The 24890-nt window shown below is 35.3% G+C and overlaps 1 protein-coding gene across 8 annotated transcripts in view; it reads right to left on the bottom strand.

Moving 5' to 3' along the window:
• KIAA0586 (KIAA0586 ortholog) overlaps positions 1-24890 on the bottom strand; it is a 108915-nt gene that overhangs the window by 41568 nt on the left and 42457 nt on the right. For 7 of the 8 annotated variants that reach the window (XR_012036682.1, XM_072838741.1, XM_072838742.1 and 4 more), the window contains 9 exons: positions 24466-24659; positions 21828-21946; positions 16622-16821; positions 13617-13776; positions 12845-13064; positions 12079-12320; positions 10944-11020; positions 6261-6395; positions 4049-4226 (listed from right to left, as the gene is read on the bottom strand). Coding sequence is in view for 6 of the 8 variants with exons in the window: in XM_072838741.1 (XP_072694842.1) it covers positions 4049-4226; positions 6261-6395; positions 10944-11020; positions 12079-12320; positions 12845-13064; positions 13617-13776; positions 16622-16821; positions 21828-21946; positions 24466-24659 (1525 nt within the window). In the remaining 2 variants the exon portion in view is untranslated. Of the gene's footprint in view, positions 1-2967; positions 3147-4048; positions 4227-6260; positions 6396-10943; positions 11021-12078; positions 12321-12844; positions 13065-13616; positions 13777-16621; positions 16822-21827; positions 21947-24465; positions 24660-24890 lie in introns of all 8 variants that reach the window. The other variant, XR_012036683.1, reaches the window with a different exon arrangement.

Genomic DNA, 24890 nt, shown 5'->3' with positions numbered 1-24890 from the left:
CTAGCTCATTGATTAAGTACTTATATCTCCCTAGTTAAGTCTTGCTATTTTTTTACTTTTTCCCCTTGTTTCATTGCATATTCAGCCTGCAAGGTCTCTCCTCATTTACTACATGGCAAACATCTATTCATCTTTGAGAATGCATTTCAAATAAGCCTCCTCTCATGTATGAAGTCTTTTTTGATTGCTCTCTGCAGGTACAAGTGACCTGTACCCCATCCTACAACTACAACAATTTACTGCATGTTTGTGTCCTCTTGTTTATTACTTCTACTAGAGAAAAAATCCATTATGGATAAGGCCTTAATAGGTTTTATATTCCTAGTCCTTCAAGTATACTTAGAGCATAGCAAACAGTCAAAAAATATTTTCTAAATCAATAAGTAACTGTACAAACTGGAACATGCTCCACCATTAAGATTCAATTTCATATCGACTTGTAGGAAACCTTCTCGGAGCCCACATGTGTGGGTACAGTCCTCCCCTGCACTCCCACAGCAGTCTGCATTGTACTAATCACACAGTATTATATTACCTTTTTTGTATTTCTCCTACAGTAGTTTGTAAACTTCCTTGAGAGCAGATGTCTAGCATCTCTGTATCTTAAGTCCCTAACATTGTACAAATATAATATAGTATCAGATACATAGTAGGTACTTAATACAAGTTTTCTGAATAAATGAGAGCTAGAATTCAAAGTGTATTCTGGAGTCCTCACAATTCATTCAAAAATACCAGTTTACATATTAGGATTCTTAAGGCAACTCTTCAAAGCTAATTTTGCATCTTTTTGTTATTCAACCCAAACTGAGTGCCTCAGGATTAGGAAGGGTGCTAGGGAAATATAGGTTGCAAATAGGATACTTACTGACAATGAACAGAGGTGGGAAGATGCAAGGTAAGAGGTGATGAGCCTCTATAGATAGTTATTAAAAAATCAATATAGGGCACCTGGGTGGCTCAGTCAGTTAAGCATCCAACTCTTGATTTTGGCTCAGGTCATGATCTCAGGGTCGTGGGATCGAGTCCTGCATCAATCTCTATGATGAGCATGAAGCCTACTTAAGATTCTCTCTCTCCCTCTAACCTCTGTCCGTCCCCCGCACTCTGTCTCTAACAACAACAACAAAATCAATATAAAAGGCATGAAATTAGCCACCAGCAGAAATAATGATACATGGCATTAGTTCTCTATGGGCATAGTCTTTTTAGGTAACTGTGAGTAGTTTCCATTTCTCTTAAATACATGTCAGAAGGCATTTTTACATACTCTTGAGTATTATTAAAGAGAACACCACTCACTATGTGCTAAGTAAGCACTGTGCTGACTACTTTATATGCATTGTCATTTACTAATCCTAATAACCTTAAACGGTGGACACTATTTGTGATAACCAGCCTCCAAGATGGCTCCCCGAATCCTGTCTCCTGGTATTCACACCTTTCTGTAGTCCCCTACAGTATTATTCCAGGATTGGTCTGTGTTACTGATAGGATGTGGCATAAACAATTGCGTGTCACTTCTGATATTAAATTATAAAAGACATTGAGGTTTCCATCCTGATTGCTTACTTTCTCTAAGATCATCTTTGTGGGAAGCCAGCTGGTATCATGGGCAGTTCTAAAAACAGGTTCTTTGTAGTGAGGAACTGAGACCTTCTGCCAGCAGCCATGTTGAGTGAGCTTAGAAAAAAAGATCCTCCAACCCTGGTGGAAGCCTTCAGATGACCTCAGCCCCAAAAAACAAGCTCAAGGGGGATCCTGAGAATTACCTAGCTAAGCTACAACCATATTTGTGACTTTCAGAATTGTGTGAGATAATAAATGTTTGCTGTCTTTGGCTGCTAAATTGTGGGGTAATCTGTTAAATAGCAATGGGTAACTAATACACTAATATTATCCCTACTTGATAGATGAAGAAGCTTGGGCTGAGAGATATTATATTACTTGCCTCAAAGTACACAGAGCTGAAATGCAAACTAATATCTGAAACTTCCAAAGCCCAAATTCTTAGCCATACTCTGCTATATGCCTGACCTTGTGTTATGCCACATAACTTATTATTTTTTCCTGTTAAATAAATACCTAAAATGTGCTTACTATTACAAATACACTGTACTGTAGGCAATATGCTAGGTGCTACCAGAGGGATAGGGAGGGACTAAATAGGATATAACCTTATGTATTTTATTCTATAATAATCTAACAAGTACCTAGTTTTTCTCAAGTACCTTACAGCTGTGAAGTGATCTGTGGGAGCCACCTAGTGTTCATTCTGTTTAACTGCAATCTGCATAGTTAGCTATATACAAATATAAGCAAAGAAGGATAAAGAAAGAGGCAAGGGGGCATCCCGGGTGGCTCAGCGGTTTAGCACCGCCTTCAGCCCAGGGCATGATCCTGGAGACAGGGATTGAGTCCCACGTCAGGCTCCCTGCATGGAGCCTGTTTCTCCCTCTGCCTGTGTCTCTGCCTCTCTCTCTCTCTGTGTCTCTCATGAATAAATTTTTTAAAAAATTTAAAAAAAAAAACCTGTAAAACATTTAATTCTATCACTATGTGCACAAAATGAGAAATAACTCCAATCTTACATTTATTCTCCTGGAAAATTTAGTCTTGAATTTCTCTCAATTCTGAAAGATAAAAGGTGTTTGCTCAATATGAAATGGAGATTTTAAACATTGCATGCCAATGTTTTCCTAACTTTATGCATTCCCTTTTCTGATTTCTGGAAAATTTGCATAACTCCAGAAGTTCTTCTCACTTAAGAGAATCCAGCAATAGCCATGGAAAAAAATCAGTAAATGACAATATATTTGATCCTCATTAATTTGCTGATTCCATATTTACAAATTCACCTACTCAATAAAATTTATTTCTAACTCCAAAATCAATAGTCACAGTGCTTTTGTGGTCATTCACAGACATGTGCAGACCAGTAAAAAACTTTTGCCTCACCCAACTTACATTTTACCAGCTGAGGCTGAACAAAGTGATGCTGTTTTCTTATTTCAGCTCTTATAACTGTAAACAAGGGTCCTTTTTGCTGTATATTTACTGTCTGTTCACATTTAAAAATGCTTTTTGTTGGTGATCTGTGGTTTCCAAGGGCTCCCAGTCACAGTGCTGAAGGGCTATCTGGTTTCCTAAGTGCACAAAGGTATGACGGGCCTTAGAGAGAAAATCTTGGATTTGATAAGCTTTGTTCAGGCACGAGCTACATTGTGAACCCGGATCTCAAGGTTAATGCATCAACAATATATATTATAATAAGATTTCTTTACACATAACACAGGTTATATATCAATCAGTGGACAAAGATGTTATCATCAGAGGCTTGCAGGAACCAGGCCTGTATCTTCCCCTCGGAGCAATGGGTCAGTATTTACTAATCCAGTGTTCCTGGTGACTCCATAGAACATAACTACCAGAGATAATGAAAATCAACTGAATGTGCTAGTGATCAGTATTCTCTCTTCTATTCTTATTTCCAAAGTGTTATAGGAGAAAGTCTGCTTAATGAGATTCTAAAATAGCCACAAATGCACTGAGCGCTGTGTCAGAAATTTATACAATGTGAAGAATGAGTTTCTACAGTATTATCTCATTTAACTTAGTCCCAAACAAGATACGTTCTGTCACAGTTTTGGTGTTCTAAATTATATTTTTCTAATACACAGTAAAATAAATACATCACTATTAAAAAAATTAAGTATATGTATGCATATTACCAAAATTATCCCATGCATCACCCAATAGGGTTCACATACTTACACTGATACCTAAATCATATTTGGTAAAATATTGGTATATAGGCCACAAAAAAAAGTCATTACTAAACTTTTCAATAATGAAGACCCTTTTTAATAAAGAAATTTTGCCTCCACCTAAAAATCACTATTTTCTTAACTCAGATGAGGATCATGACCGCAATTATTATACAAGACAGAATATAGCATTCAGCATGGAAACAGTACAAAGAAAGTGTGATGGGAGTCAAGTGCATTCTAATAAATGATAAATTAAGAAGCAATATGTTGGTGCATACCTGTAACTGTGTCAAATTGCTGAGATAGTGGCTTAGGAGCACATTTTTCACCCAAAGACCCCACATTAGTGGCAGGTGGCTGCATAGAGACAGAACGTCCCGGGAAGATGTTCTCTGCTGCTGCTGTCAGCCCAGGCCTTTGTCCTTCACTAAGCTCACCTGCACAGTTTTCCAAGTCCTATGGAAGGTAGAAACAATTGCTAAAAACACCATATTAAATTCAAGTCAAAACAGCAAAAATTAGTCAAATATCATGATCCATGACACTTGGCTACTTGAAAGATATTTTAGAAAGTACTTATTATGATGCCACACTCACACTACTGAAAGTCTTAAAAAGTTTTAGTTCAATCAGGCATCTAGCAATTGGCTTTGTTACTAATGTTTTATGAAGATAAGTAACCATTATCTATTTTTCCAACTCCAAATTCAATAGCAAAACATCTAAGAAAAATTTTATGATTTAAACTAAATGCTGGCACACATTACATGATTCATACAGCCTCAAATAAAAATAACAGAAAATTTATCTTTCATTCTCCATTAATAAAAACTGCCTGAACTTGCTAGAGTGAACTTTATAGTTAAACAAGTATGATGAGGAAAATATACCTTACGTGACATAAACATTACCCATATCCAAATAACTACATTTTTATAAGTATATAAGTGGAAGAAGACTACTTTCACCATATTTAATAAAGCTTTTTTACCTGGGAAAGTATACAAGTACAAATATATTTCTTTATCAAATATACAAAATCTAAAAACTAAAAAGAGGGCAGGCCCGGTGGCGCAGCGGTTTAGTGCCGCCTGCAGCCCAGGGTGTGATCCTGGAGATCCTAGATCGAGTCCCACGTTAGGCTCTCTGCATGGTGCCTGCTTCTCCCTCTGCCTGTGTCTCTGCCTCTCTCTCTCTTTCTCTGCGTCTCTATGAATAAATAAATAAAATCTTAAAAAAATAAAAAAATAAATAAATAAATAAAAAATAAAAAATAAAAAGAAAATTATGATTTCTATTTTCTTTCTGTATTAAAAATTATATATCTGATCACTACCACATTTTGTGACTTAGAAATATTGAGTTTACTAATCCAGAACTGAATAAAAATTCTATTATCCGAACGTTCTCATGTTTCTCATTTAAATGGGTTTTAATTTCAATGAAGTGTTTTTACTAGGGTATATGAAGAAATCACTGCTGAAACATCTTTGATGGCTCTGTTGAACTACAAAATAAAATCCAACTTCTTAGCTCAACATTCAAGATTTTCTAAAATTTCCCCAAATTCTTGTGTACTTCTATCTCCTCTAAGTCCTTAATCTGACTTTTCTTTAGGAATGTTAATTACTTCAACAGCCTTTAAATAGAAAAAGATTATTTTGCAATTAAAATAAAACCTTGGGATCCCTGGGTGGCGCAGCGGGTTAGCGCCTGCCTTTGGCCCAGGGCGTGATCCTGGAGACCCGGGATCAAATCCCACATCGGGCTCTTGGTGCATGGAGCCTGCTTCTCCCTCTGCCTTTGTCTCTGCCTCTCTCTCTCTCTGTGACTATCATAAATAAATAAAAAATTAAAAAAAAATAAAAATAAAAAATAAAACCTTTGGAGACTCTTAAGTAAAGTTCAGAATGATGGCAGATACATTTTCCCTAGAAATTAATTAGGAATATTTCACAGTGCTTCTATTACTCTGCCACCACTATATAAAATGTTGTGCAATAAATAGTACCTTCTCTATTGTGAATCAGTTTTCCAGGGTACTTGTAATTGTTGAGCTATTTAACACCTTAATATGCTATGACTCTATTGAAGCCTTAGCTTGCCTACTCACAAAACGTTCTCATACTCATAAGGATCATTGATCTTGGTAACAACCCAGACTGCAGACACTGGTACTATATGTCTGGCATATAGTAGAAATTCAGTAAATGGTTGAGAAAGAAAGAAAGAATGAATGATCCTCACAAATCATTTAAAAGGGCTTCAGTTTTTCTCAACTGTAGATCAAAAGGGCTGGAACAGATGGCCTAAATTCCTTTCAACTGTAGAACTCTAAAGTTTGCACTTCAGGTTAAAGTCACTAAAAGGTTGACCCCTGAATAAGTTGAAGAATTAGCATGCTTTCACTAAAAGTAGGAATATTTTGTTATTTTTCCTGTATTTAGATCAAACCAAAAGAAAACAAAAATCATTAAGGTTAATAAGTACCTCTGAATGGTAGGCTGCTTGCGGTGAAACCAAAGAGTCCTGGTTTTCTTTAGCAAGAAGAGAAGGAATTGCATCTGCATGAATTTTTTTATGGGGAATCCTCATTACTTGTCCTTCACTGGGAGGATCATCATCCTGAATGAAATATAGGGACAATTAATATAACCAAAAATTCTAAGAAACAATTGCATTTTTCTTGATTTATGATTAATAAAACATAAGACCACCATGAAAATAGTCTTATTAACACTTTATGGAAAGAAGGTAGACTGTATTTTCATCTAGTTCTCACTTTCATTTGACAACTAACAACTCCTTAGTTTGCCTCAAAAAGAAACAACAGCATAGAATAATTTGGTTACAGTTAAACTGGACATTTATTATAATAAACATGAAAACTGGACCCTGTGTCCCAAGTGATTGACTTATAATGATTTATAAATGTTTTATATAGGGCCATCAAGTTTTTGGCTCATACAGTTTCCTGGTTCATATTTATGCAGCACCTAAAATACCACCACAGTGTGGTGATGGGGGCAGAGCACTGTAGGGATGCTGCATCCTGCACTGCAGGCTAAAATGAAAAACTGCAGAAATATGTTAAGGCACCTATAATTACTGTTAGAGAAGTAACTATTCCATTAAAATCTTACCAAAAAAAATCTCTTTAATGCATTATTTTATAACCCTGTATATATACAGTAAAGCGAATTGGTTTTAACAAATTTCATTACTTGAATATGTTAATTTCCAGATTCAGAATCTTTATACTATTAAGGATATTTAATATATGCTATGTAGCCTCCAAAGCTGTTTGTGGACTTGAGAAATGCTTCACCACGAGCACCCAGCTGCTTGTAACTTCAGCTTTAGGATTCAGATAGTCCTACACAGAACTCAAAATTTAGAGTTATTAGCTTAAAATGAAAGGAAAAGGTACCATGTATCTATGCAAAGAGAGTTGCATATCTGTCACTGAATAGCTATGTGACATGGACAAATCATTTACCTCACTCAACATCTGTAAAATGAGTAGTCACATATAACAAAGGATGCACATGAGAACACTGGGAACTTTTTCAAAATATATAGGTCTAGGCTTCTAACCACTCACACACAACAGCATACAACTCTCATGATCTGCTGAATCCTCACATCAGAGGATGGAACCAGCATACATATTTTTTTAAGGTTCCACTAGTGAATTTAATATACAGTCCTATTTACATCACTTCAAGTGGTTGCTTTATTTTTTTTTTTTTTTAAGATTTCATTTATTTCTTTCAGAGAGAGAGCGTGCACACAGAGGAAGAGGGAGAGGGAGAAATAGACTCCCCACTGAGCAGAGAGCCCAATGCCTGGCTTGATCCCAGGACCCTGGGATCATGACCTGAGCTGAAGGCAGATGTTTAACTGACTGAGCTACCTACACACCCCCCAACTAGTTGCTTTAAAGGAACTTCTAGCATTATGATCATATAGGGATAGAATGACATGATTTTTCAAAAATACACCAATCTCTTTCTGTTTTCATCATGATCGTGTATAATGATACAAATGGAAAGATAATAACACCAGCAGACTTTACTTTTGGATTTACCTAACCCCTTGAAACTACTAAAAAATGGACAAAGTATGTGAAAAATTGCATTTTAAGACACAGGACATTAGGTAACAAAAAACAGTGATCCCTGAGAGATGGCAACAAATTAGGAGAGCCCTGGGACTGCTCCCACTGACCGCCTATGGGGCTTTCCAGGTGGCAGCACAGAGGGAGAATCCAGGCAGAGTTCAGTGGTCCCCTGAGCTAAGATGGGACTGAAACTCCAAGGAAGCCAAGACAGCTAGAGTTCATAAGATAGGCTACCAGGAAAGTAAAAGCTGCACAGGGTGAGTACTCTGGAGATCTGCAGAGAGTACCCTTTGAGCACTGAATATTGATCAGCACACACATGTGAGGAAGTCATATGAGTCTGGAGAATGGACTGGCTCCAACAGTGCCCAGGGTGTATACACTGGCTGGAGTAATAGCTGTTCCCACCAGGAAGGCTGGAAAACCACATTTAATGAGGCATTGGGTGGAGTGCCTAGAAGGGTCTTGCCTCCACCGTGGGGAACAAATAGCCATAGAGTAAGTACTGCTCTGGTCTTGCCTGATGAATCCTTTTTTTTTTTTTTTTTTTTTTTTTTTAGATTTTATTTATTTGAGAGAGAGAGAGCATGCGCACAAGCAGGGGAAAGGGGCAGAGGGAGAAGCAGACTCCCCAATGAGCAGGGAGCCCAAAGCCAGACTCAATCCCAAGGTCCCAGGACCATCCATGATCTAAGCTGAAGGCAGATGCGTAAGCGACTAAGCAACCCAGGAGCCCCTAATGAATCTTTAAAGCAGGACTCAAAAGGGTAAAACTATCTTTAGGTAATTTAACCATATGTCTGAGAAAAGCCCAAAACTCACTGCAGATTCCTATAATTCCTGTAAAATGTAATTCCTATAAAACATGCATGTAAAAGCCAACACAAAATTTCAGCAGATCAAATTAAATAGCTTTTCTTAAAAAGTTTACCATATACCTACCACATATAAATTCATTCTACTCCTAAGTATTTGCCCAAGGAAATGAAAGCATATGTCCATACAAAACTTGTACACAAATGTTCACAGTTGCTTTATTTGTGATAGCCAAAACTGGAATAAAACTAAATATCCACTGACAGGTGAACAGACCAATTGTGGTACATCCATATAACACATTACTACTCAGCAATAAAAAGGAACAAACAGGGCAGCCCCGGGGGCGCAGCGGTTTGGCACCGCCTGCAGCCTGGAGTGTAGTGTGATCCTGGAGACCCGGGATCGAGTCCCACATCAGGCTCCCTGCATGGAGCCTGCTTCTCCCTCTGTGTCTCTGCCCCTCTCTCTCTGTGTCTATGAATAAATAAATAAAATCTTAAAAAAAAAAAAAAAGAAAGGAACAAACGATGATATGCACTACAACACAGATGAATCTCAAAATAATTAATGCTGAGTTAAAGCAAGCAGGGGAGGAAAAGTATACCACATGATTCCATTTCTGTTATTTTGGAAAACACAAACTATTTATAGTTACAGAAAATAGACAGTAATTGTGATATACATGTGGTAGATGAGAGGACTGGTAAGAGATGAGGAGGGATTACAAAATGTCATGAGGAAACTTTGTGGAGTGCTGAATGATGATATGTTCATTATGTTGATTGTAGTAATGGTTTTTACAGATATCTACATGTCAAAAATTATCAAACTTTGGGATCCCTGAGTGGCTCAGCGGGTTTAGCGCCTGCCTTCTGCCTAGGGCATGATCCTAGAGTCCCAGGATCTGGTCCCAGGTCAGGCTCCCTGCATGGAGACTGCTTCTCTCTTTGCCTGTGTCTCTGCCTCTCTTTCTCTCTGTGTCTCTCATGAATAAATAAAATCTTTAAAAAAAAAAATTATCAAACTTTTTAAAAAAGAGCAACAATAACAGTAATACTTAGCAAAAGCTATAGATAAATGTATATGAAAATTGAGTAGCACTACCTTCCATTGCTTAGGTGGTTAAAAATATATATAAAAAGTAAAGATTTCTATTCCTTAGTAGTATTTCAAAAGATAATTCCTATTACCATTTCTGTATGATATTTATATGTGGATACATACTGATATTACATATATTGTAATACTAATTAATATTACCCATGTTATAATAATTATAACTATACATATTTAATTTAAATATAAACATATATATAAATTTGTATAAATATATTATATTTAATTATATAAATATATATTTATATATAAGTTTTAAAGTAAGTTCCATGTCTAGCATGGAGCCCAATGTGGGGCTTGAACTTATGACCTTGAGATCAAGACCTGAGGTGAGACCAAGAGTTGGCCTCTTAACTAAGCCACCCAGGTGCCCCTAATAAAAAATATATATTTATTTGAGACAGAATGCACACAGAGTCGGAGGAGGGGCAGAGGGCGAGAGAGAGACACACAGAGAGAGAGAGAATATCCTCAGGCAGACTCCCACTGAGTGCAAAATCTAATGTGGAGCTCCATCCCAGGACCCTGAGATCAGGACGTGAGCCAAAATCAAGAGTCAGGCACTTAACTAACTGAACCACCCAGGAGTCCCTGTAATAATGCTTTTAAATACCAAGTTTTTCTTCCATAGAGCTAGGTAATAACTAGGAAGTGCTGATACTACTATGTCCTATTTCAGTTTCTTTTTCTTATGTTAACAAACTCAATTATTTTTAGGGCAAAGAATTACAATCCTGATTAGAGAAAAATAATACATATATCATAAGAGAGCAGGTTTAAACAGATAAAGTCCTGTCTGAAATTATATATAGGCAATCTATCCATATGATGATTTTCATTGAGCTAGATTTTCGTTACATAATTAGATTAACTTCATTTTTCAACTACTGGAGCCACAGAGGTTAATAATTTTATCCTTATTTCTCACATTTATGATAATGAAATGTGCATATATGATAATGAAATATGCAAGAAATTTTAAATTTCTTCATGGATATTTTATTAAATTTTATATCTATAACTCAAATATCTGAGAAAAAATCCTGATCAATGGCACCAAGTTCATTGAAGTATTCTTTATGTCAGAATTCAATATGGAGCCAGTAATTTCTTACCATTTCAAGGGCATCATGTAAAGTACTGGATAAGCTATCATTTAGGTTCATCAGATACAGTCTTCCATCTCCTAAAACTAGAAATTACATTGCAGAAGAAACATAAGTTTAGTAAATAATCTTACTATAAAGCCAGAGAACATGACATTTAAACTTATACTGTTCATAAATAATAATTCACAAGCTACTCAATCCCCACCAGCTTTTTTTTAAAGTACATTTTATAACAAAGATGAGATTTGTACTTTACCTACCAGCTTGTCAGAAATTAAAAAGAACTAAAGGTATCAACAGTAATTATGAAATTGAGAAAAAGACACTAATACTACTAGTATTACTAGTATTAGTATTTAATAGATGTATTTAATACTATATATTATTGATGTATTTAAAAATTGATTAAAGTTAAAAACTGATTAACCTTTCTAAAGAACATGTTGACAATGTATCATGTATTAAAGGTATGTATTAAAGGTGCATACTCTGATTCAGCAATTCCACTTCTAGGCATGTATTCTAAGGAATTTATCAGATAGGTACACAAAGCGTGTGTGTAAGAATAGTCACTGGAGAGTTACGTATAGTATGGAAATACTGAAAGCAATCTACATGCTAACCACTATGGCATTGTTTTGATAGACCACACTCAACTAAAAAAATGAGGTACAGCTATATGTATTGCTATAGAAAGGTGTCCACAATATATTATTAGGTAAAAAAAAAAAAAAATCTGGCTTCAAAACAAGATAGATGGATAGATAGATAGATAGATAGATAGATAGATAGAAAGATATAGTATGGTCCCATTTTTTAAAGGTAAAAATACACACACATACACACACACACACGTATTTATATGCATAGAAAAAAAAAGACTTGGAAGGTATAACCCTAAACCATTAAGAGTGATATTATTTCTGGAAGCGAGATATTTTTTTTTTTTTTTTGGAAGGTGAGATTTTTGAGCAAGAAGTTAACTTTCTGTAGTTAAGGCATAGAAAAGTTAACTTGCAGAGCCCATTATTATACCATGTTTAATCCTGAAAATTAAGTAAAAAACACTTGACATAGAAAAGTAATACTTAGGAATTGTCATAATCTAGCCAGTGAAATCAATTGAAACAACTTAACTTACTCTTTGGAGCCACTTTTTGACCATAGTTAAGTAAAACTTCTCCTTCGGAGATAGGTCTATCCAGAGTCTCAGTTTCAGTGACAGTAACACTCAAGGTGCTTTCTGTTGTTGATGAATCAGAACCTGGCATCTGTGTGGGGGGAAGGGTCTTGGTGCCAGTAGGAAGCGGAAGTTCTGGAGGTGCAGGCTGAGGAGGGAAATCCACACTCTCAGGCTCTTCATCCTTGGCCACAGACATTACACTAAGAAGAAAAAGACATGTTTTGAACTTATTAGGTCACTAAAGGCCTATATTAATTTTTATATTTAAAAAAACAGATTCAAAGGCCCCTTACCAAAGTATTTCTATAATCTGCACTACTATAATTACCATACTACTATACTACATATACCATACTATAATTGTTTTCATGCTTTAATCACAGACCATCTTAAAAGTTCTACCATCTCTAAAATAAATCTGTATGGTTATAGAAAAGTTAACTGATCATTGTAAATGAAGATTCGCTCTGGGGAAAAATGATTTTCTATATGACTAACAATATTATAACAATATATTTTAATCTGTTCCACAAAAAAAAAATGTTTTAAAAAATAATTGAAGGCACAAATAAATTTGGTGAAAATCTTAAAAACTTGAAGTTTATGAAACGTCTTTCTACTAAGCTTGTGGTTTATAAAGCTTCAACATTTCTAATGTTTTCAATAGATCATATATGTCAACTTAAGATGAAATACAGTTACTGAAAGTAAGTATGCTATTTACATAGCTCTTGGGTGAAGTTCTTCTTGAGGAGAGTTAGGATTCTCCTCTTCCAGTGGCAGGTCTCCATCACTCCATGGCTTAGGAAACTCTGGGCCTGTGAGCTTCAATTTATCAATGGAAATCTCTGACAAACTTGGGGAAAGAGCTGCTGCAGGAGGAGGGGTAGTAGCAGGGGTAACCACTGGAGTAGTAACAAGTGTGATGGCAGGCACCTCATTTCCTAAAGATTTGTTGTTTAAAAAAGAAATTAAAAGATAAAAGTCAATAAACAACTCCATAGGAAGGCAAGATATGTTGTTTCAGGAATCTCTCAACATTTTGGCATATAAAATAATCACTAACAATAATAATAATGGCCATTAATGGGAAAATTCTCAAATTAATTTAGTAAAGTATAAGAAAATCTTGAAAAGACCTATCATTTTTATACTGCCATGAAGTTAAAAGTAGTCTAAGTGTGTATCAGATCATATACTTTTTTTAAGATGCTTTATTTTTTTCAAGTAATCTCTACGCCCCATATGGGGCTCAAACTCACAACCCTGAGATCAAGAGTCACATGGTCTCCTGGCTGAGGCATCCAAGGCACCCCTAGATCATATACTTTAAAAAATGGCAACCAATTTCTTAGTTTTCTTGCCAGAAAAAATGATTTACTGAAATCTAATAAGCAACAGGTATATGTGTATTAATCTACAAAACACCTTGTAAAATAAACCATGAAATCTTATTGATACAGATTAAAACTGATATATAGAAATAAGGTTTCTACCTTTTTCAGCAAGTATTTCTTTCTCAGGAATACTTAAATCATGATCTGAATCACAGGGAGAAGAATCTGGAGTTTTTACTAACACACGCTCCTTAGGAGGTGATGAAGGTGAGCGAGGGGGAGTTGGCTGTGGGGTAGCCACTGGGGTACATATTCTTGCCTAAAATAAAAAAAACAAGATATCATGATTATTTATTTATTGATATTATCAATAAGATATTATCATCACCAAAATAAGGGTAATGTAAAACAATGAAATGAGCTCATTCAGAGATTACAGAGAATTTAAATGAATGGGAAAGAAATGGAGCCCTTCCTTGAACTTCTAGCTGTTAGTTTCAAGACTAGCCTGCAGAGAGCCTCAGGCTATTGAAAAAGCTCTGCCTCTGAAGTAGGCCCCAAAGAAACCTAACGCTCCCTCTCCTAATACAGAGAGGAAGATACAGTGAATATACAGCTGAAGATCAAATGCAAACACAAGCTGGGTAGGCCATGTAACAGAAAGGAAACATTTTAACTGACAAGATATCAAAGAGTAGCCTTTTAGCACAAAAGAACAGAACTTGCAAAAAAGCAAGAAAGGATAAGAAAAAGCAAATGGGGGATAAAATGAAGATAATATGGAGATGGAAAGTACGGACGAAGAAAAAAGTAAACACTTTAAAATAGATTTGCTAAATAGAAATTATTCAAATGAGTCAAAATTCAAAAAGGTACGTAAGAACAATAGTGCAAATTAAGTTTCATTTCCTAACCATGTCCTATCTACGTAGTTCCATTCCCGTCATCAAACATAATTTTGACTGAATGCATTTCATATGTGTATAGATTATCTGTGGGATAACTTCCTAAAAGTGGGACAGCTTGGTTAATGGGTTAATTGCATTTTTTATTTGAATATATATTGTCAAATTTCACTCTGCAGGGTTATATTATTGTACACTAACCACAAAAAGATATGAGAATTCCCATTTCCCCAAGGTTTTCTATACAATGCCATCAAACTTCTAGTGTTTTACCATCTAATCAGTAAAAATGAGGGTTCAGTGATTTTTTTCTTATTATCCGTGATATTGACCATCTTTTTATATGTATTTGGGTCATTTGTGCTTCTTTTTTGTGTGTGAATTGTCTAGACATGTCTTTTACCTATTTTTCAAATCATTGTCTTTTTCTCCTCATTCTAAAACATCATAGACAGGAGGGTAATTAGCCTTTATTCTGTATTATGAGCTGAAAATTGACATGCAATTTAAAAACCATGAAGCATATTAGAAATCCTACAGCACTGGTTAATAATTAGCATGTACTTAGCCTTTATTTTTTTTCTCTTGACTTCATAAAACTATAGCATAAGAGCACTGTTTTCAAATATAATGCTACTGACCATCATCATGAGAGGATCTGAAGGTATTCTAAATAGTTTTGGTAATGGATGATAATGATAAACAATTAGCTATTAAGTACCAAATTCTAGGCATTAGATTAAGCTCTTTTCATTCATCATCTCACTATATCTTCCACAAAATCTTGGCTAAGAAGATAACAGTATCATAAAGATGTCAATCTCTCCAAATTAAACCAATCAAAATTGGATCAATTCCCATAAAAATCCCAACAAAATCTTTCACAGCACTTGAAAACTAAATTTTAATGTACACTTCGAAGATCAAAGGGCCACGAAAAATCATGACAATTCAATTCTGAAGATAATGAACAATATGGCAGTGGGAGAAGGGAGCTTCCCCTCCTACATACTCCGTAAGCAGATTTTGGTAGAGTCCTGGTTATTTAAACTCTATGTATTTTCTCTATTATACATATGAAACTAAAGCAACAGACCTGAAGGTACAAATTCACATCTTCCCAACTCCCAAGTCCATCCTCTCAATCTTAATAATTGTATTTTCCTACATTTTCTCATGTAGAATGAGAAAGTATATGTAGAATATATGGAGTACATGCACAGAAAACATACCAACATTAATTAGCACAGAGAAAGCCACAACCCTAAAAACATCTGCACTGCATGCATGACCAATGAGCTAAAAAAGCACAGGCCAAAACTATGTACCTAGTCTCTGGCACACTAATCACATCATGCCAATTACATTATACCAACCGCCATAAAATTCAAATATGTAACTTTATGTTTATACTTCAAATGAGGCAGTTTAACTGTTTCACCTATGTAAAATGATGCCCTCATGATCTATAGAATCAGAAGTGTCTACAAAGGTTTAAACAGTTGGTAGTAGTAGAGAGTCTATTTTGATTTTGTATAATTCCATGTTCCTATAATAGATTAGAAACTACTTAGCATAATAAGGCTGATGAAACAAACAACAAAAGTGCCTAATATACATTTTCTTTTAAAGATTAAAAATAGCAGTTTATATGACAACCAAAAGCAATGTGTGAACCCTGGCTGTCTCTTGAATTAAAAAAAAAAATCTATAAAGGATATTTTTAGAATAATAGGGAAACTTGAATATGGACTCTATATTACATAGTATTATATAATATTAACATATATTATTATCTTATATAGTATTATTATATAGTATTAACATATCAATGTTAACTTTCTTCAGGAGTATGATGATGGCATTTTATTATGTAATAAAGTATCTTGTTCTTAGGAGATACTGTTGATGCTTTCAAAAAGTGAAGTGTCATGATATTTGCAACTTTCAAATGATTTTTAAAGAATATATAACATATAAAGACATAAATTATGTCAAAAAGTTATCAATTGGCGAGTATTAGATAAAGGGCATACAGATATTCATTGTGCTATACTTTCAACTTTTCTACAGATTTAAAAGTTTTTAAAGTAAAATGCTGGGGAAAATATTACTATAATACCATTACAACAAAAAATCAATCTTCTCCATAAACTATGACCTTATTATGATACCTAATTTAAAATTTATCCATCTTACTGTTTTTTAATAAATGTATCAAAAAAATTCCCTAAGTCATGAAAGGAGAGTCACTCCTACCGGCAAGTGTGTGTTGCTTATTGAAACATCCCCAGAAACACTTGTAGCAATAGGACCTTGATTCTTTGCTTCTCTATCACCCAGCATAACAGTAATGGTCTCAGCAAGAGCTTCATTCACAAAATGGCTAATCATGTCTGAATTCACAGGAACCCCAGCATCAACAAAAAGCTGGAGGGCACCACCGCTTGTTCCTTCCACTAAAAAAAAAATGAAAGAATTTCAGAATAAGTGTGCAAGAAACATGTCGACAATCCAAATTTTAATTCTTAAAATTTTAGAGATGCAAACATATGTATATAAAGGAGTAGGAGGAAGAATAAAAATGAAAATACAAAATTACTTATTACAAAAGAGAATAAGATGATAAGTTACATAATGAACACCCTCTTTAACAAACCATAAAGGAGAGGAAAACACCCAGATGAAAATTTTACTTAAAAGCCTTCTTCCCTACCACTTCAGAATTTAGTGATAACAAGAATTTGCAACCCCATAAAGTTCTCATCTGAAAAAAACCCACATTTCCAACAGGAAACTCCATGACAGATCTTAATCAAAACACAAAGATACAAGGGCACCTGGGTGGCTCAGGACTGGTTGAGTGTCTACCTTCAGGTCAGATCATTGTTCCAGGGTCCTGGGATCCGGCCCAATGTTGGGCTATCTGCTCAGCGGGGAGCCTGCTTCCTCTCCTTTTGCCCTTCCCCCCAAATTATGCGCTCACTCTCTCTCTCTAATAAATAAAATGTTTTAAATAAATAGATAAATAACAAAACAAAAAGACCCAATGACTGTGGAGGGTTTTAGAGAAATAGTAGCTACTTCATAAATATGAAGAACAAACCTTCCTTCCTTCCAGTTTCAGATACATCCATTACTAACAACAGGCTATTCCTATTCAAACTTTAATAGTAGTTTACATGCTTGATATCAGAAGCTATATAGGTATATGAATATTCCAAATAGATTATCATTTTTACTTGTATGAATATACATAAAATTCAGTAAAACTTCCTTAACAGACTTTACTAGACTTAAAGTGGCTATATTTCTAAAGCTCTGTGTGGAAAACATGTAAACAATGATCAATACAATTTGATGGAGATATAACTATCCAAAGAGTATTCCTTAATTAGTACAACTAAGGCAGCAATATCCAGAATTCCCTAAAATGTGGTCACAGGTATCTTGGGATCACTTGTTGAGGGATAAGTAATAGCAACTTACTCTGAAGTTATCATAGCAAAGACTATCAAATGTCAAATTTATATTTGACAGCATATGTAGATGTCTCCTTTTCAGTTCTCAGAATTTATTGTTTTGGCATGATCAGAAATTAGAACGTTTCTGTTATAAAGGTCAAAAGCCCTGTCCAGACATAAGCAAAACAAAAGCAAACATACATGCTTTAAAATAAAAGAGAACAGGATCTACATGCCCAATTTGGAAATTTTAAGATTTTCATCCAGGAAAATATAAATTTTCTTATCACTTTGATTATTTTTCCCTTCCTTTCAAAAAGTGCTGAAAGAAAACCTGGGGTGGAAGCAGTGGAAGAAGCATTCAAAAGTTATACTAGGTAGGAAGAATTAACTAAATGCAACAATAAATTGTATGGAGTGAGGGAATAGGGTATGGCCAGGTGGAGATAAGGAAAAACAGAGAAAAGAAAATAGAACAAGCAATAACTCCAAAGCTTTGGAGACTGGGCACTTGGAAAATTCTGATATTAATGTAACAGGAACAAAGAAAGAGTAGGTTGGCCTAGAAAAACTTTGGACATGCCAAGTTTGGGATGCCAGGAGCATCAAGTAGAATATTCATCAACAGAGAAAATGGCAAGTTTGCAGCCCAGATGTGTGGTCTAGGGGTGATCAACTGACCAAGGGTAACAAATGACAAGAGGAGACCGGAAAAAATTTTAAAAAGAGAAAAGAAAAGAAAGAGGACAAAGTATAGAAATTTAGGGGAAATTTCTGTTCAAGTAACAGGAAAAAAAATTATGAAATAAAGTCCTAAAGAAATTAAAAAGATAGCAGGAACAACAGAATGGATTCTAAGAAACCAAAATGAGTAGGACATTTTAGAATGAGAGGCAGTCAACAGTGCCCATGCTAAAGCCATGTAGGAAGATAGGGATTTGGAAAAAAAAGGTTATTCTTGACAACCAAATTCTATGAAAGAGGAATTTTGTTAGAGGAAGGGCAGAAGCTCCATAAGGACTAAAAAGAAAGTGGGCAATTAGAAAGCTTAAGTGATAAATATAGGCTCTGAAGTCTAGGATTTGGGCAGTTAAAAGATAGTCTATGGAGGAAGAAAAGTAGGTAATTCTGGACTGGAGAGAAAGCAAAAAAAATAGAGGTAACGATATATAGGAATGTTTTAAAAAGATGAACAAGGGGTGCCTGGGTGGCTCAGTGAGTTAAGTGTCTGACTTTGGCTCAGGTCATGATCTCAGGGTCCTGGAATAGAACCTCGCATTAAGCCCTGTATTGGGTTCTGTGTTCAGCAGAGAGTCTGCTGGTCCCTCTCCCTCTGCCCCTCCCTCTGGTTATGCTCATTCTCTCTCTCTATCTCTCTAATAAATAAATAAAATCCAAAAAAAAAAAAAAAAAGAAAAAAAAAAAAGGAAAAGTTTGGAGAACTTACACAATCCAATTTCAAGATTTATTTTTAAATTATAATAATGTGTGGTACTGACATAAAAATAGGGACAGAATAGAAAGCTCAAAAACAGATTCATATATATTTAGCCAACTAATTTTCAACAACAGTGTCAAGGCAAATCATTAATTAGGTGAAAGGATAATCTTTTCAACAAATAAAGCTATAACAACTGGATATCCATATACTGAAAAATATGTTTGCATATAGTATAAAGTAGGGATCAAAATTAGCTCAAAATATACCATAGACCTAAATGCACAATCTGAAGCCATACATCTTCTAGAAGAAAACTTAGGAGAAAGGCTTAATGATCTTGAGAAAGATTCATAAATAATATGCCAAAAAATACAAACTCTAAAAGGAAAATTGATAAATTAAAATAATCAAATTAACCTTTTGTTTTTTTTCCCTTAAATATGTATGTATGTGTGTATGTATGTATTTATTTAAGAGAAAGTGAGAGAAAGTACAAGCAGGGGGAGCTGCAGAAGGAGCAGCAGAGGGAGAGGGAGAAGCAGGCTCCTTGTTGAGCAAAGAGCCTGATGTAAGGCTCCATCCCAGGACCCCAGAATCATGACCCAAGCTGAAGGCATACACTTAATTTGCTGGACCACTTAAGTGCCCCAGCCTTTTCAAAAGAGAATGCTGAGAAAACAAAAAGGCGAGATATAAAATAGGAGAACATATTTGCAAAATATATCCAATAAAGGACTTGTATTCAGAATAAATAGCTTTTACAACTCAAAAATAGGAAGATACAAGCTTCAATTTAAAAATGAGGAAAAGATTTAAAAGGACATTTCATCAAAGTAACTGTACAGGTAGCAAATAAGCATATGAAAAAAATGTATGTCATTAGTTATTAGGGAAACATAAATAATGAGTTACCTCCACATGTTCACAGAATGTCTATAATTAAAAACACTGATAACACCAAGTGCTGGTGAGGATGTAGAGCAACTAAACAATTGGAGCTCTCATACACTGCTGGTTGGGAATGTAAAATAGAACAGCCTCTCTAAAAACACTTGGCAGTTTCTTATAAAGTTAAATATCTATTTACCATATGACCAAGAGAAATTAGAAGCTGTATCTAAAAGATTTGCTTAGAAATACCATATTATAGCTTTATTTATAATAGCCCCAAACTAAAATGCTACAAATTTCCATTGACTGGTAAATGGGTTAACAAATTATGATATATCCGTATGATTAATATTACTACATGTACAAAACACGATTGCCAAAGTTTTATGCTAAATAAAGGCAGACACAAAAGGCTACATACTGTATGACTACATATGTATAAAATTCTGGTAAGGGCAAAAATACAGTAACAGAAAGCCAATCAGTGGTTGTTAGAGACGAGTAGCATGGGACAGGGTGAGTAACTAACTACAAAGTGACATGAGTAAACTTTTTGGAACGATGCAAGTGTTTTTCTAGATCATGATTGTGTGGCTAATGCACAGTTGTGTTAATTTATCAAAACTCATCAAACTATACACTTAGAATTGGTAAATTTTATGGCAAGTAAACTATACCTCAAAAAAGCTGATGGAAAAGAAGGGGGAAGAAAAGAAAAGAGAGGGAGGAAGAAAAGGAAGAAGAGGAAGGGAAGAAAACAGAAGAGGAACAGGAGACAGGATGAGAAGAGAACTATATGGGTTCCATAAAGAGGTTCATTCTTCCATTCAGTGAATACCTAGTCTCCTTAGGTGTCAAAGTCTAGGCACTAAAAGGGAAACATCCATAATCTGGAGTCATTTATAGTCTAATGAGACAAATATATCAGCCAACTGGAATCCAATCTGATAGTTACAATAACAAAGATATATACAAAGTACTACTACTATTTACTACTATTTACTATAGTAAATTTGGGGTGGGAGGGATAGAATAATCTGAATGCTACAGTATGAAATAAGGAGGTGAGAGAAAACTTACCTCTACTATAGAGAACAACAGGGAAATGATATTGGAAGTAAGAGTTTATCTTTTGTCAGCTGTGGGACTATTTGATCTCTAAAATACAGAAATCCATGACTTGAAGGTTTTATCTTTTTTTTTTTTTAAGATTTACTTATTTATTTGAGAGAGAGAGAATGTGCATGTGTGCACACATGTGAATGAGGGAAGGGGCTGGGGGGGGAGAAAGAATCTCAAGCAGACTCCCCACTAAGCACAGAGCCTGACATGAGACTCCATCCCACAACCCATGAGATCATGACCTGAGCCAAAATCAAGAGTCAAATGCTGAACCAACTGAATCACCCAGCAGCACTCCAAGGTTCTTGTTTTTGTTTTTAAAGATTTTACTTATTTATTCATGAGAGACAGAGAGAAAGAGAGGCAGAGACACAGGCAGAGGGAGAAGCAGGCTCCATGTAGGGAGCCCGATGTGGGACTCAATCTTAGAACTCCAGGATAATGCCCTGAGCTAAAGGCAGATGTCCAACCACTGAGCCTCCCAGGTGTCCCAGCACTCCAAGGTTTTATCTTTTAACAAAAAAGTAAAAGATTCCATTTCACTTACCAACATCAGAAGTCAATGATTCACTTGCCTCACTGACTGAAGCACTAACATTAGGTATGGTCTGCTGTTGGACTGGAAAGAGCCCAGAGATAATTCTTGACATTATTTCTTGTTCTACCCTGGGGAATAAAAGATGAGGATTCTGAAATCTGATTAAATGTATAAAGTGTAGCACTGGGTGTTATTCTGTATGTTGGTAAATTGAACACCAATAAAAAATAAATTTATTATTAAAAAATGTATAAAGTGTTAGAAATAACACGCGTAAAAATAAATTTTACCCATGGACAGAAACATTTATGAGTGAAAGCAGTAATTCTGAAGGTTGAATCTGAAAAGAAGAAATAAATGTATCTCCCAGCGAAATAAACAACACAAAACAGAATCTCCATGTGGGAGATAGATTTAAAAAACTTTCAGATTAGTCTAATGAAAAGTTTAGCAGACCTCTAAATTCATAATAAGGTCGAGGTCAAGGATTATCTGACATATAATATGCCTAAAATGTTAGGTTCCCTACTCTGAAGGCACCCATATAAAAGCACACAAGATCAGAGTTAGAAAAGAAGTCCAATTGCCTTCTCTTCAAAGAAATAAATATAGAGACTGCAATACAGGTAGTTTTCCTCTTAAAAAGGAAAGGCAATTTATTTTCAAGGTCATTTTTAGGAAATGAAAGAGGAAGGAAAAGAGGAACACAATAGATCACTTCTGTACATTTCTTTAGAACACCTTAGAGGGCTGATGAAAAATTATTATTATACACATATAAGATAGTCATTATAGAGAAATTAGAAAATATATAAGTTAAAAAAAAGAGGGGATCCCTGGTGGCTCAGTGGTTTAGCGCCTGCCTTCGGCCCAGGGCATGATCCTGGAGTTCTGGGATCAAGTCCCACATTGGGCTCCTTGCAAGGAGACTGCTTCTCCCTCTGCCTATGTCTCTGTGTGTGTGTGTGTGTGTGTGTGTGTGTGTGTGTGTGTGTGTTTCTCATGAATAAATAAATAAAATCTTTAAAAAAATAAAAAAATAAAAAATAAAAGATAAGGCTCCACAATACTCCACAATATTCCAGACTCAGGGATAAACACAACTAACAATTTGGTATATGTTTCTCAAATTTTTTCCTATGCCCATTTATTTTCGTTTTTGGTTTATTTTGTTGTTATTGTTGTTTTAAAGATTCCATTTATTTATTCATGAGAGACAGAGTGAGAGAGAGAGAAAGAGAGACAGAGACAGAGACAGAAGCAGGCTTAAGCAGGGAGCCTGACATGGGACTCGATCCCAAGTCTCCAGGATCACACCCTGGGCTAAAGGTGGCGCTAAACCACTGAGCCACCCCCAGGCTGCCCGTTTTTTGTTTTTTGTTTATTTTTTTTAAGATAGAGAGTACACATGGGAGCAGGGGTAGGGGGCAGAGACAGGTAGAGGGACAGGGGGAGAGGGAACCTTACATAGGTTCCCATGCCCAACACAAAGTCCACATGGGGCTCGATCTCACAAGCCTGAAATCATGATCTGAGCCGAAATCCAGAGTTACAGTTAACCAACTGAGCCACCACGTGCCCCCACACACTTATTTTTGAGTGAGTTCTTGTAATTATCTCTCTTTCAACATCATTAAATATTTATAAATATTATTCAACATCATTAAATATTCTTCTAAGTTTAATCTTGGTAACTATTACTATTCAGCTTAGTTTATTCCATAACTTCCTTAAGGCTTTTCACTGGTAAAAACAGGGATAAAACAGTTTCACAAGTTGATAGAAGTAACAAGCAGAACAATGCCTTGTTTATAGTAAGCATTGTATATGCTAAGTAGTCTGTGACTGAATAGCAGAACCATAATTATTTCCTTAGGAATTCTGGAAGAGCCTCGGTGTCCACCGAAAGATGAATGGATAAAGAAGATGTGGTTTATGTATACAATGGAATATTAGCCATTAGGAATGACAAATACCCACCATTTGCTTCAACATGGATGGAATTGGAGGGTATTATGCTGAGTGAAGTAAGTCAATGGGAGAAGGACAAACATTATATGTTCTCATTCATTTGGGGAATATAAATAATAGTGAAAGGGAACATAAGGGAAGGGAGAAGAAGTGTGTGGGAAATATCAGAAAGGGAGACAGATCATGAAAGACTCCTAACTCTGGGAAACGAACTAGGGGTGGTGGAAGGGGAGGAAGGCGGGGGGTGGGAGTGAATGGGTGGTGGGCACTGAGGGGGGCATTTGACAGGATGAGCACTGGGTGTTATTCTGTAAGTTGGCAAATTGAACACCAATAAAAAATAAATTTATTATTAAAAAAAAGAAATTCTGGAAGTGAATCACTGGATTAAAGAATATGTATATTTTTAAAAAAGAATGTGTACATTTTCAAGACTTCTGTTACTTAATAACAGCCTCTTTTGTCATAATAGTCTAAATACAAATATTCAAGGAAAGAAACAATACTTTCAACAACCAGTTAAACCTTCATATCATGTCAAATAGTTTCCAGTGACTGTAGCAAAGGAAAAGTTAAATCAACAAAATGAGACAAGGAAGATTTTCAACTAAAACTTAATATTTTGTTTATATCTGCTACTATGATTCTCTTCACACCAATACCACTGTAAACTCACCACTGAATTAAGCTATTTTCCAATGTTTCTTTTCTCTGAATTACTTTATCCAGAGTATCAGTAGTGGGCTGAAAAGTAGAAGCAACTGGCGGAAATGGAGGACCATTGTATTTTGTAGAAACAACTTTAACACTTCTGTTAAACTCCAGAATTGGTTCAGAGTATTCTGGAATTTCATCATGTTTTTCCTCTTCCTGGTAATGATAAAAACAAAACTATTATATTCATGTACCTGTTTAGCATTTACTGAGTGACAAGTATAGGCAGGGAACTTAGGTCAGTAAATTAACCAACACTTCTACACTAATCAAGAGCATTTATTATTAGGTAGCATCATGTTATTTATAATATACACATTTGTCATACAAATTGCATTGAAGAAACCCTAATTATACAATTATTTTGTCTTTTTAAACCCAATGTTC

The sequence above is a fragment of the Canis lupus genome, chromosome 9 (assembly GCF_048164855.1).
Source record: "Canis lupus baileyi chromosome 9, mCanLup2.hap1, whole genome shotgun sequence".
Taxonomy (NCBI): Eukaryota; Metazoa; Chordata; class Mammalia; order Carnivora; family Canidae; genus Canis; species Canis lupus.
Note: the sequence above shows the minus strand (reverse complement) of the source record. Positions and strands in the feature narration are given on the sequence as shown.